The sequence below is a fragment of the Molossus molossus genome, unplaced genomic scaffold (assembly GCF_014108415.1).
Source record: "Molossus molossus isolate mMolMol1 unplaced genomic scaffold, mMolMol1.p scaffold_m16_p_15, whole genome shotgun sequence".
NCBI lineage: Eukaryota > Metazoa > Chordata > Mammalia > Chiroptera > Molossidae > Molossus > Molossus molossus.
In genome coordinates, this window is record NW_023425350.1 from 15,486,954 (window position 1) to 15,501,333 (window position 14,380).

Here is a 14,380-nt window from a genome sequence, read left to right on the forward strand (position 1 = left end):
AGAAAAAAAAACTTTAAATATAGTAATAATAAAATAATAAGCCTATATAACTTTATTTATTTATTTAATTTTTAATCCTTACCCGAGGATACTTTTGCATTTATCTTCAGATAGCAAGGGAGAGAGAAACATCGATGTAAGAGAGACACACGGACTGGTTGCCTCCTGCACGACCCTGGCCAGGGCCAGGGAAGAACTGAAACCAAGGTACGTGCCCTTGACCAGAACCGAACCTGTGACTCATTGGTCCATGGGTCAATGCTCTAATCACTGAGCTAAACTGGCCTGGGTGAGCCTATATAACTTTAATAGAAACTCAAAGTTTAAAGCAAGTAATACCATTGTATTTAAGTCATATTTAAAGAGTTCAAAAACTGCACCTACATTCACCTTTGTATTTTTAATTCAAAACTTTCTAAATAAAGATTATTTTCCTTTACAAAAATAAGAGTTCGGCCCAGCCAGTGTGGCTCAGTTAGTTGAACACCATCTCATGGACCAAGAGGTCAACAGTTCGATTTGTGGTCAGGTCACATGCCCGGGTTCAGGTTGGGTCCCCGGCAGGAGCCAGCCGATCAATGTTTCTCTGTCATGGATGTCTCTCTCTCTCTTTCTCTCCCTCTAAAAAAAAAACAAAAACAAAAACAAAAAACACAAAACACAAAACCAAATCAATAAAAAATAATAATAATAGGAGTTGAAAAACTTAATATATTCAATTACCATTTAAAACATTAAAAAACAGCACCGACCAGGTGGTTCAGTTGGTTGGAGCATCACCTAGCACACCAAAAGGTTGAATGTTCAATTCTCAGTCAGAGCACATACCTGGGTTGCGGGTTCAGTCCACAGAGCACACACAGGAGGCAATCAATTGATGTTTCTTTTCTCTGGCTCCCTTCCACTCTCTAAAACCAATTTTAAAAATCTAAAAAAAAAACTTACTCATGGTAAAGACTGATGTTTCTCTCTCTCTCCTGTTCCCTGACCTCTCTCTCTAAAAAGCAATAAAAAATATCCTATATCCTCAGGTGATAAACACACTAAAAACATGATAAATCAAACTGTACTAAAAATACTAAATTGCATAATACTATAAACCATGAGGATAAGCTCTATGAGATATGGGGGGGAAAATACAGAACCAGAGGGGCATTCAGAGTTTCTTTGTAAATAGAACAAAAATAGGTTTAAGCAAACCCTACTGGTCAGTTTCCTATAATTATATCTTCCACATACTGGACCCTTTCCAGACAGTTTTTGTAGTAAAAACATAATGCCCTTTCAACGACAGCAAAAGTGCACAGCCTTTTAAGGGTGGATAGATTCTGTGGATGATGAAACAGCAAGGACTTCTGCAAATCTGACCTTATTTCTCAGCTCCTGTCAGAACTCTAGGAGATGCAGCAGCAGTACCTTTCACAGAAAAGTTTAACTTGTGTTCAGAAAAAGATTTTGATATTTTTTTTCCTTTACCCAGTTAGAAGCATTGTAGAACATACAAACATGACAGAAGGAAGGATGAACTGAAAACAATAATACAAAATTCAAGAAGCAAAACACAGGGAAGCTCTACCTCGTTATTATGGCAAGAAGTAAGATCACTCAAGAAAGTGTTACACTGAATCACGTAACACAAAATAGACTTACAGATACAACTTCATAAATATACAAAATCTTATAATTTTATGTCAATTATACCTCAATAAAATTAAAAACATGCAGTTATTGTTGTAAAAATTATGGATCAAAGCAGTGTCTTAATTTTTAACCCATGCCTCTTACAAAGCTTTCTCACTACATTTTTTATGTAATCCAAAAACCAAGATTTTGTCCAGTTTACTATCTATAGCCTATTATTACAAAAACAATAGATTTGTTTAATATGTTTTTCCAAGATTCACAGTCTCTACTAGAGATTCTAACACAACTACAAATTCAACACAAAGACAGGATTCTGGTCTAGTCAATATATATCCAACAGACCATAACCAGGCCTGGTCATGCTCCTAGTATTTATTTATTTATTTATTTATTTATTTATTTATTTATTTATTTATTTATTTAAAGGGAGAAACGTTGACTTGTTTCACTGCATGTTGTTCAATGCAGTCAATATTACTTTATTAAAATGTTTTTACTGATTTTTTTTAGAGAAGGAGGAAGGGAGAGAGAAATAGAAACATTAATGAGAGAGAGAAATATCCATCAGCTACCTCCTGCACGAAGGAGGAAGGGAGAGAGAAATAGAAACATTAATGAGAGAGAGAAATATCCATCAGCTACCTCCTGCACGTCCCCTACCGGGGATCAAGCTCGAAACATGGGCATGTGCCTTGACCAGGAATCGAACCAGGACCTCTCAGTACATGGGATGCTCAATTCACTGAGCCACTCTGGCTGGGCCATGCAGTCACTACTTGATCCCTTACGTGTCCTGACCAGGGACCAAACCCTCGACAGTAGTGCATCAGGACAATGTTCCACCCAAGCTACCCAGCCAGGGTGTACTATCCTTATTTTTTTAAGAAAAAAGAGCCCTGGCCGGTTTGGCTCAGCGGTTACAGCATCAGTCTGCGGTCCAGAGACCTGGGTTCAGTTCCTGATAAGGGCACATACCTCGGTGCAGTTTGTCCCCGGCCCTGGTTGGGTGGTGCAAGTGGCAACCACTCAATATGTCCCTTTCACGTCAATGCTTCTCTCACTCTCCCCCTCCCACTCTATCTGAACAAAAAATGGAAAAATGTCCTTGGGTGAAGATAAAAAAATAACTAAATAAATTTTTTTTAAAAGTTACTGGTATGGCTGATGTGGCTCCGTTGGTTAGAGCGTCCTCCCATACATTGTAAATGGCGGGTTTGATTTCCTGCCTGGGGACATACCTAGGTGATGGATTCCATTCCCGTTCGGGAGGTAACACATGGATCAATGTTTCTCTCTCACACTGATGTTTCTCTCTCACTCTCTCTCAAATCAATTTTTAAAAAAGGAAAAATGGCCATGGCCGGTTTGGCTCAGCGACTGGGGCCGTCGGCCTGTGGTCCAGAGAGACCCGGGTTCAATTCCCACTGGGGGCACGTGCCTTGGTTGCAGTTTGTCCCCGGTCCTGGTTGGTCGTGCGGGTGGTGGCCACTCGATGTGTCCCTTTCACGTTGATGTTTCCCTCTCCCTCTGTTCCTCTCTCTGCCTCCCACTCTACCTAAACAAAAAATGGAAGAGTGTCCTCCGGTGAGGATAAAAAAATAAATAAATAAAAAAGGAAAAATGTTACTGGTGATAAAGATTAAGAGAACTGAAAATTTCTAATACATCTTTTTTGTAATGTGTATTTGTTACAACATTTTTCTAATCAATGTATATTTTAATTATACTTTTAAGTAATTATTTTCCATTTTATAGACTTTCTACATAAAAGTAATTAGCTTGTGTCTTACTCTTTCAATAAGTATTTTCTTCTTTTTTTTTTAATCCTCACCCAAGTATATTTTTCTCTCTTTTTTTAAAAATAATTTTTCTTCATTGATTTTAGAGAGGAAGGGAGAGAGAGACATCAATGAGAGAGAACATCGACTGGGCGCCTCCTACATGTTCCACACTGGGATCAGGCCCACAACCTGGGCATGTGCCCTGACTGAGAATCAAACTGGTGACCACTTGGTACATGGGTTGACACTCAACCACTTAGCCATACCAGCCAGGCGATATTTTTCTCTTTATCCTCAATAGAGTGGGAAGGAGATAGGGAGAGAAAGGGAGAGAGAGAAACACACCGATATGAGAGGGACACATCGATTGGTTGCCTCCCATGCGACCGTGACCAGGGCTGGGGACAAATTGCAACTGAGATATGTACCCTTGGCCAGAATCAAACCCGCAACTCATTGGTCCATGGGCTGACACTCTACCACTGAGCCAAACCGGCCAGGGCTCAGTAGATATTTTCTATCTTCCATCTTATTCCCCAAAGTTAAATAACTTTAGGTAAGTGACAAAATATAAAACTATATATTCAAAATAATATTAACAGGTATATGAAGTCTATATAAATACCATCCAAAAAAACAAACCACTTTTTCTTCAGTCTAGAAACCATATACTAAAGATCTACACTACAGACTACTGTGCTCAACTCTCACACCCATACTGCACTTCTCATACTTTGACCACTCTACTCCCAAAAGGCACCTCTAGTGTACAATCTCTAGGGTAACTCTAGTGTACAATCTCTAAGGTCTGTAACTCTGTCCCTTCCACTTATAATCACAACAAACCTGTCCTCTTAGGTTATTTTTCTCTTTCAATGCTTTGCTAGTTGTGGTGGGTGATAAAAGTAAAGAAACAGGATCAACAAGATTATAATATTTTGAAAGCTCTGCTTAGCAAAAAACTGCTAAATTCCTCAAGGATGTCATCAAATATATAAATGATACAATGTCTTTTCTTTTTTATTTTTAAATAAGCATAACTTTGAACATTAGAGTCAAGTTTAATGGTTCTCAACATCTCTGGCTTACTAGAAATTTTTCTATTTAAATTGCACCAAACACTATTCTACAGATCTCTCATCCAAATAATTTCATCACAATCATCACTGCCAGCCTTAAAATTTACAATGTGAGACTGCTGCCCTGGCCAGTTTGGCTCAAAGGTTAGCAAGTTGGCCTGCAGACTGAAGAGTCACTGGTTTGATTCCCAGTCAAGGGCACGTACCTGGATTGCAGGTCCATAACCTGGCTAAGTTGGGGTTTTGCAGGAGGCAACCAGTGGATGTGTCTCTCACATCAATGTTTCTTTCTCTCTCTCCTTCTCCCTCCCTTCCACTCTGTCTAAAAATCAATGGAAAAATATCCTCGGATAAGGATGAACAACAATCAAAAAATGTGAGACTGCTAACTAAATACCTGAATGATGCATTTTATAACTGGTGTATTTGTACAAGGCAAATATAAATAATTTCAGCAGGTAGGCTCCATTATCCTTCTGTCTGGTGTCCTTAGTTATTGGAACCAGTCTATACATTTAATCAGCCTTTTGGCATAATGGCATGATTTTACTATTATATAATAGTTACGAGCCCAGTGTTGCTCAATGGATTGAGCATTGTCCCATGGACTGAGAAGTCCCAGTTTGATTCCCAGTCAGGGCACATGCCAGGGTTGCGGGCTCGATCCCCAGTAAGGGGTGTGCAGGACACAGCTGATCGATTGCTCTCTGTCACATTGATGTTTCTCTCTCTCTCTCTCTCTCTCTCTTTTTCTCTCTCTCTCCCTTCTTCTCTATAAAATCAATAAAAATATATTTAAAAAAGTTATGGCCCTGGCCGGTTTGGCTCAGCAGTTAGAACGTCGGCCTGCGGACCAGAGAGTCCCAGGTTTGGTTCCTGCTAAGGGCACGTATCTTGATTGTGGTTTGTCCCCGGCCTGGGGTGGGGTTGTGTGGGTGGCAGTCAATGTGTCTCTCTCACATTGATGTTTCTCTCTCTGTTCCTCCCTCTCTCTCCCGCTCTATCTGAAGATAAATGCAAAAATAAAAATAAATAGTTATGACTCTTATTTTACTTTTCAGATTCTTCACAGCAACCTTACATCATTCCATGTAGCTCTCTCATACACCCACACACACAACCATATCATATGTATATATACATATATAATTGAATAATTTTATTTATCTTTTGCTCCATTATTGGTCAGAAATACAACCCCATTTTTTAAAATGTTTTTATTGATTTCAGAGAGAGGGAGAGAGATAGAAATATTAATGAAAGAGAAACATCCATCAGCTGCTTCCTGCATGCCCCTCACTGGGGATCAAGCCTTCAACCTGGGCATTTCCCCTGACTGGGAATCGAACCAGTGACTTTTTGCTCCATGGGATGATGCTCAACCAACTAAGCCAAACCAGCCAGGCTACAACCCCATTCTAACAGTACTCCCTAAAATAGGACAGCTTGACAATGCAGGTACCAAGAACACAATAAAATAAGAAGCGCAGCCCTGGCCAATTTGGTTCAGTGGTTACAGCATCAGGCTGCAGACCAAAGGGTCACAGGTTCGATTCCTGGTCAAGGGCACATACTTGGGTTGCAGGTTCAATCCCTGGCCCCAGTTAGGGTCATGCAGGAGGCAACCAGTAGATGCATCTCTCACATCGATGTTTCTCTCTCTCTCTCTCTCTCTCTCTCACACTTCTACTCTCTCTAAAAAACAATGGGAAAATATCCTTGGGAGAGGATTAACCAAAATAATAACAACAATAATAATAAAATAATAAAAGAAAAAAGCAGAGCCCTGGCCAGTTTGGCTCAGTGGTTAGAGTGTCAGTCCGCAGACCAAAGAGTCTCTGGTTCGATTTCAGTCAAGGAATTTGGTTGCAGGTTCAATCCCCTGCTGGGTTGGGTTCATGTGGCAAGCAACCAATGTGTCCCTCTCTCACACTGATGTCTCTCTTTCTCTCCTCCACCCCCATCTAAGAATCAATGGAAAAATATCCTTAAAAAATCAATTTAAAACTCTCTTTAAAAATAAATAAGCAGCCCTGGCCGGTTTGGCTCAGCGGTTAGAGCGTCGGCCTGCGGTCCTGAGAGACCCGGGTTCGGTTCCCGCTAAAGGAGCGTACCTCAGTTGCAGTTTGTCCCTGGCCCTGGTTGGTTGTGCGGGTGGCAGCCACTCGATATGTTCCTTTCACATCAATGTTTCTCTCTCTCTCTCTGTTCCTCTCTCTCCCTCCCACTCTACCTGAACAAAAAAAAAAAAAAAAAAAAAAAGGAAAAATGTCCTCGGGTGAGGATAAAAAAATAAATAAATAAGCATATATTGTCTGTATTCATAAATAATTTTACTAGTTCCTTGCTGAAACCATTCCCAGAACATTTGACCTTAATATTATGAAATAAGTTTAAAAGTTATTTAACTTATTTAAACAAGGGATTGAACCTGCAACTAAATTCCTTGACTGGAATCAAACCAGAGACTCTTTGGTCTGTGGGCTGGCGCTCTAACCACTGAGCAAAACTGGCCAGGGCTCTGCTTCTTTCTTTTTTTATTGTATTATTTTTTAAAACTTACTTCTCCTGCCCAGCCAAAGAGGCTCAGTTGGTTGAGCATCATCCTGCGCACAGAAAGGTTGCCAGGTTCAATTCCCATTCAGGGCACATACCTAAATTGTGGGTTCCATCCCCAGTCGGGGCATGTAAAAAAGGCAGCAATCAATGTTTCTCTCTCTCAAAGCATATTGTCAGATGAGAATTGGAAAAAAAAAAAAAAGCCCAGCCAGTGTGGTTCAGTGGTTGAGTCAACCCATGCTACAACCCATGCCAGTTTAATTCCTGGTCAGGGCACATGCCCAGGTTGTAGGCCAGATCCCCAGTGGGGAGCATGCAAGAGGTAGCCAATCGATGTTCTCTCTCATGAATGTTTCTCTCTCTCTCTCTCTCTTTCTTGCTCTATCCTTTCCTCTCTCTCAAAAATCAAGAAAGAAAAAATATTTTTAAAAAAACATCTGCCCCTGGCCGGTTTGGCTCAGCGGTTAGAGCATTAGCGGACTAGAGAGTCCGGGTTCAGTTACCGCTAAGGGCACATACCCCGGTTGCAATTTGTCCCCGGCCCCGGCCCCGGTTGGGGTCATGTGGGTGGCAACCAGTCGATGTGTCTCTCTCACATCGATGTTCCTCTCTCGCCCTCCTGCTCTGTCTGAAGATGAATGCAAAAATGTCCTCGGGTGAGGATTAAAAATAAAACAACTTCCCTCCGGCCGATGTGGCTCAGTGGTTGAGCACTGACCCGTGCACTAAGAGGTCGCCGGTTAAATTCCAGGTCAAGACACATGCCCAGGTTGTGGGCCTGATCCCCAGTGAGAGTTATGCAGAAGATAGCCAATCAATGTTCTCTCTCATCGATGTTTCTCTCTCTCTCTCTCTCCCTCCACTTCCTCTCTCTCAACAAAGGAAAAAAATTTTTTAAACTTCTAGTCTTCTTGATATTATAAATATATGCATTTCTTTTTTTCCTTTTACCAGTGATCTCAGAGAGAAAGAGGAAGGGAGGAAGAAAAACATTGATTTGCCCTGGCCAGTTTGGCTTGGCGGTTAGAGCATCAGCCGGCCCATGGACCGGAGAGGCCTGGATTCGGTTCCTGTTAAGGGCGCTTACCTCAGTTGCAGTTTGCACCTGGCCTTGGTTGGGGTCGTGTGGGTGGTAACCATTTGATGTGTCTCTCTCACATCGATGTTTCTCTCTTTTCCTCCCTTTCTCCCTCTCACTCTATCTGAAGATAAATGCAAAAATGTCCTCAGGTGAGGATAAAAAAAAAAATCTATTTGTTGCTCCACTTACTTATGCATTCACTGGTTGCTTCTTGTATGTGCCCTAACCAAGGATGATCCAACTCTAAACCTTCATGTATTTAGGACGATCCTCTAACCAACTGAGCTACTAAGCCAGGGAACCATTTTGTTGTTGTTGTTAACCCTCATTTTTTTTCCCATTGATTTTTTTGGAGAGAATTGAAGAGTGGGGAGGGGAGAGAAACATCGATGTGAGAGAGACACGTTTACTGGTTGCCTCCTCACCCACTGGGGATTAAAACCCCAGGTATGTGCTCTTGATGGGGAATTGAACCTATGATGCTTGGTCCTTGGGCCAACATTCTAGCCAAACCAGCCAGGGCCCAGAAGACCATTTCTTAATTTAGGTCAAAGTTTCTTCCATTTGTCAAATCATCAATTCTCTGATTTCATTCTACAATCTGAAATATTAAAGATTTACTTTTGTTTATTCCTCTTACATTTACTTCTATAATTCTATTCCTCCTACTAGCAAAAACCTTTTGAACAGAGGTTTAGTTTAATTCCTCACTTTATAGATGATAAAACAAACCAACAAGGGCATGGTATTTTCTAGATTTTGGTTACTAGAAAAAAGAAAAAAGTCCTAGTGTCACCATTCTTTTTTTTTTTTGGTATGTGCCCCTTGCGGGAACCGAACTCAGGACTCTCTGGTTCATAGGCCGACACTCCAACTGCTAAGCCAAACTGGCCAGAGCACCATTCTTGTTCTACAATTCATTTTTACATAACCTGAGGCCTCATACATTTGCTGGAAGCAAATAAAACCACCAAGCCACTAATATACTCATCCCTCCTGGAACTCACTTAGAACTCTATTAATTAAACTAGTCTTTCCAGCTTTTTTTTTTTTTAATTTTTTTTCTTTACTGATTTTAGAGAGAGAGGAAGGGAGAGGGAGGGAGAGAGAGAAACATCGATGAGAGAGAACATCGACTGGCTGCCTCCTACATGCCCCCACTGGGGACCAAGCCCACAACCTGGGCATGTGCTCTGACCAGGAATCCAACTAGAGACCTCTTGGTGCATGCGTCCGATGCTCAACCACTGAGCAACACCTGCAGGGCAGTCTTTCCAGCTTTAAAATACTATTTTTCACATAGCTAGCTAGGGCATGAAAGAATTATTATAAATTAGCAAATATATTAATTCATTACAGGAAAATATAAACAGATGCAGACAAAATTTTCCTATTTGTCACAATCTCCCAAGAATTAGATTTTTTTCTTTTTTTATCCTCACCCAAGGACATATTTTTTCCATTTTTTGTTCAGATAGAGTGGGAGGGAGAGAGAGGAAGAGAGAGAGAGAGAGAGAGAGAGAAACATCGAGTGGCTGCCCCCCGCACGACCCAACCGGGGCCAGGGACCAACTGCAACCGCAGTACATGCCCTTAGCAGGAACCGAACCCAGATCTCTCTGGACCGCAGGCCGATGCTCTAACCACTGAGCCAAACCGGCCAGGGCCCAAGGATTAGATTTTTTTTATCCAAAGAGATCAAAATGCAAAAAATACTAAGATTCTAGAAACAAAATTAATTTACATAATTAAGGTTGGGGTCGGCTTACCGATAATTAAAATTTATCATCCTTCTTTTAATAAAAGAGGTCTTCGATATTCATCAAGTAGAAAAAAAGTAAAATAGTCTTCTGTGAAAGGCAAATTTCCCAAGCACCAAAAAAATTATTTCTATAGGTTTTTTAAAAATCTTTTAAAGGGAAACTACCTGCAGTCACAATTATGAGGACATAATGTAAATGAAAACATTCAATATATAAAATGTGTTTTTATTTACTTTTTCACATTTCCAACTAAAACAGAAATACATGTTTAAGACTCATCCACCCCTAACATATACCAAAATATAAACAGATATAGCTGAGGGGTGAAATATGTTATTTTTTATTTCCTTTTTTATACATTTCTATAATGTTCCAAATTTTCCCACAATGAACTTTTATTACTTTTATATTCAGAAACATCTCATTTAAAAAGAAACCAAACATTATATAATAAAGGTTCATTTAGAAAGGTTCTCCATGCTATACAAGTATTACTGACATGATTCACCTTTACAGATAATGCCTCCACACTTTCTCACTTCCCAAACACTACTAAAATGCTGCTGTTTCAGGTCCTGTTACTTTTCTGCTGCACTCTCATTTCTACATATAGACACGTTTTTAATACTTTTCACAAAGCATAAAGCTCTCATTAATCCTAAATAGTCCTATATTTAAACCCTACCTCTAAATTTCGTTAGAGAAAAATCAGAAAGAATTTTTTTTAAAAGATGGTTTAACACACTAAGTACAGCTTCGCCGAGGCCACATCACTTTACGGAAAAGTCAAGGCCGGCTAAACTACACGTCCCGCCATGCATTGCTGCCTTGTTCAGAGTAGGTCTCTACGGAAACAGAAAAAAAAAAAAAATTCTACAAGTCCCACCTGTTACTTGGTTTCTAAACACCTCCTGCACTTTCAGCTCCAACAGCAAACAAAAACAAGAGACTCGTGACCTCACGTTGGAACTGGGAGCCCTAACGAGCAGGGGGCCCGAGGTCAGGCGACCTGTCTGCTCTAGCGGGTAAATTCTACCAAGCTCCGGCGCTCCCCTCTCCTTTCCGGGGCTGGGTGCACACACAAGCCTTCTCCTATCTGCACCCAATGGGGGATCTTCAGCCGCACAAGGGAGAAGAACCGGTTACTGTGCAAGCACAACAGACTTCCCCATGCCGGGGCGGGGGCTACCACAGAATGGGGGTGAGAGCGACGTGACCCCGAGAGGCAGCTTCAAAACACGTAGAGGACTCGTCGCAATCGCAGGGAGAAGCCACAGCGCCGCGACGACCCTCTTCCGCTGGGCGCCTCCATTCCCACAGAGATCACAACTCGACACCAACCGCCGCCTCTCCGCGCGGTTTTGTGCCCCCTCAGCCGGGTCGCTGGGCCAATGACCTCCCTTCCCCTGCGACCGGAGGTCGGCGAGAGAACCAAACCTCCCGGCCTTCCCCTTCGCTCCCTTCTTCTTACCGTCTTGGCGGCCTCCGCCCAGGTCCTGCCCTTCTTCCTACGGCCCTTTTCCCTCATGTCGGGTCTTGAACTGACTGGGAGGTTCCCGTGTCCGGGCTCCGGCCGATCCTCCCTGCCTGCTCTGCCCTGCGCTGTTTTTCCCGCGGTGTCGGGAAAAGTGGGAGAAAGGGGAAGTCAGGCTTGAGGAGCACCCAAGCTGAGGAGGCGGCGGGGGCGGTGCGCAGGGGGGGTCTATGGGGCGGCCGGTCCTCCTGCTGCCGTTGCCACTGCTACCGCCGCTGCCATATTGGGTCCTTACTGTACAGGCAGCCCTACGGTCATGTGACCGCTCCCGCGCGGCCGTCACTACTGTACGCAGCCGGCAGCGCGAACGAGCGCGCGCGCGCTCCCGCCCACCGCGCGCGGCTGCAGGAGAGCGAGCCGGCGGTCCGCGGCGCGGCGCCACGCCCCCGCTCCTCCGCTCTCCGCCTCTCCTCCAGAGCATGCGCGTGAGGACAGTACCGCGCTAGCCTGTGTGGGGCCTTCGACTCTCACGCCTACCCCGAAAATCGGCGTGCGGAAGCGGAACTTGATTCATTCCGGAAGACTTATTGACATGGATTGCGACCGCATGCGAGGCGCTGGGCTGGCGGTAGAGACTTGGAATAGACAGCCTCTTCCCTCAAGGGGCGACCCTCCCAACTATTACCTTAAGTAAACCTTGTATTTGAGTTTTTTTATTTGTCCATGTTTATCTTTACAATGGTTATCTTTTCGATGATTTGCAACATTTCTCCTCTACTTATTGGGTGAAGCAATTTGAAATTGAGTTATTTACCAAGCCCACAAGTCTAGGATGTAGAGAAAACAAAAATCTGATCGCATGCCCAGAGCGCTTCCATCTCCCCGGAATGCCAGTCAAATTTGGTGAGCTCAGTTCCTGCACAGTGCCTGTACATATCAGGCGCCCAGTAAATATTTGATGAATGATTCAGCTACGTCTGGTCAGAAACCATTATTTGTAGTGTCCATAAGAGCCTCCTGAAAGATCAGGAATGTGACATCTTCCATCACATTATCCACGCCTTTATTCTTTGCAAAGTAAAAAAGAATGTGTAATAATATATATAGCCTACTGATCTCCCAAATACACCTGCTTTTAGAAGCAGTGTCCAGTCTACTAAACTTACTGTATTCTAAAATAGCCTATTTTAAAGTTGGGCTGCTTCTTGGGTAGAAAGACAGGTGAGAACAATTCTTGGCATCCATGGATGGGTTTCAGAAGTTCATGGACTCCCTAAAATTATGGAGAATATTTTGTGTGTGTTAATGGTTAATTTTTTGAAAAAGTGATAACTTTTTTTTTTTTTAAAGAATAACTTTTCATCAATTTTTCTAAAGGAATCTGTTATACTAAAAAAAGCCTTGCTGGGGAATTTGAGAGACCATCTAGATATATTTCTCATTAAGTCATTGATCAAACAGCCATTGATATGGATATATTTTCACAAATTCCTTTAATAACTCATAGCACTATCCATAACACTAAGATATGTACCATCTCTCTCTAAAACTTAGGTCTATAGTCAGTTCAAGAAACCCCTCTCTATCCCCAACTGTTGAGTGGGGCTTGCCATACAGCCCTGTTCCCTGGGCAATCTATCTCATCTTGTTTTCAGACCCTACTCGGCCAGTTACTCCCACTGTCTTTACAGCCATTCACCATCCAATGATATTTCAGTCATTGCCTGGCCATATATATGACAGTGGTCCCATAAAATTGTAGCAAAGCTGAAAAATTCATTCTTATGGCCTTCTGACATGGTAGCTTTCATAATGTCGTAGTACAACGCGTTACTCAGTGTTTATGGTGATGCTGGTGTAAACAAACCTACTGCACTGCCAGTCTTATAAAGTATAACATACAATTATGTATAATACATGATACTTGATAATGATAATAAACGACTATTGCCCTGGCCAGTTTGGCTCAGCGGTAGAGCGTTGGCCTGTGGTCCAGAGAGACCCAGGTTCAGTTCCTGCTAAGGGCACGTACCTCAGTTGCGGTTTGTTCCCGGCCCTGGTTGGGTTGTGCAGGTGGCAGCCACTCGATGTGTCCCTTTTGTGTCGATTTTCTCTCTCCCTCCCTCCCCACTCTATCTGAACAAAAAAGAAAAAAGAAAAAACAAAACAAAAAACGACTATTACTGGTTTATGTATTAATTATACTATACTTTTTTGTTTTACTTTATTTTTATTATACTATATTTTTATCATTATTTTAGAGTGTACTGTTTATTAAAAAAAAAAAAAAAAAAAGATTGACCATAAAACAGTATCCCTTGTTATGCTGGCAGCAGCCTCATACATTTGTGATTACTGTCTCTTTATTGCATCATTTTATCTTGTGCTTGATTTAATCTCATGTAGTTTTGTACAGTATCATGTTGTACAGGCTTGTAGCCTGGGAGCAATAGGCTGTACCATATAGCCTAGTTGTGTAGTAGGCTATACCATCTGGGTTTGTGTAAGTGCACTCTATTATGTTCACAAAACAATGAAATCACCTAACTGATGCATGTCTCAAAATGAATCCCTGTCCTTAAGTGGTGAATCACTATCACTTTGCATTGCTGGAGCTCTAGCACCAGATTTTCATTTCAGGGGTAGAGACTGTGGTATTGCAGGTCCTAGTTTTTTGTTTGTTTGTTTGTTTTACTCCTCACCTGAGGATATTTTTCCATTTATCTTCAGATAGAGAGGGAAGGAGGGAGAGAGAGAGAGAGAAACAGCAATGTGAGAGGGAAACATCAACCGGTTGCTTCCTACATGACCCCAACCAGGGCCGGGACTAACTGCAGTCAAGGTACATGCCCTTGAATTGAACCTGAGACTCTGGTCCTCGGGCTGATGCTCTTAACTGCTGAGCCAAACTAACCAGGGCAACAGTTCCTAGTTTTTAAATTTCCATAGATCCAGATAGTTTATTATTAAATTATAACTCCCCAGAGAGTATTTTTGTC

At 42.1% G+C, this 14,380-nt stretch overlaps 1 protein-coding gene across 3 annotated transcripts in view; it reads right to left on the minus strand.

Moving 5' to 3' along the window:
• Nucleotides 1–11,730, minus strand: part of ASXL2 (ASXL transcriptional regulator 2) — a 125,602-nt gene extending 113,872 nt beyond the window's left edge. For 2 of the 3 annotated variants that reach the window (XM_036262912.1, XM_036262911.1), the window contains exon 1: nt 11,379–11,580. In XM_036262912.1, the coding sequence (XP_036118805.1) occupies nt 11,379–11,435 (57 nt within the window). In that variant the 5' untranslated portion in view covers nt 11,436–11,580. Of the gene's footprint in view, nt 1–11,378 lie in introns of all 3 variants that reach the window. The other variant, XM_036262910.1, reaches the window with a different exon arrangement.
• Nucleotides 11,731–14,380: the final 2,650 nt, after the last annotated feature.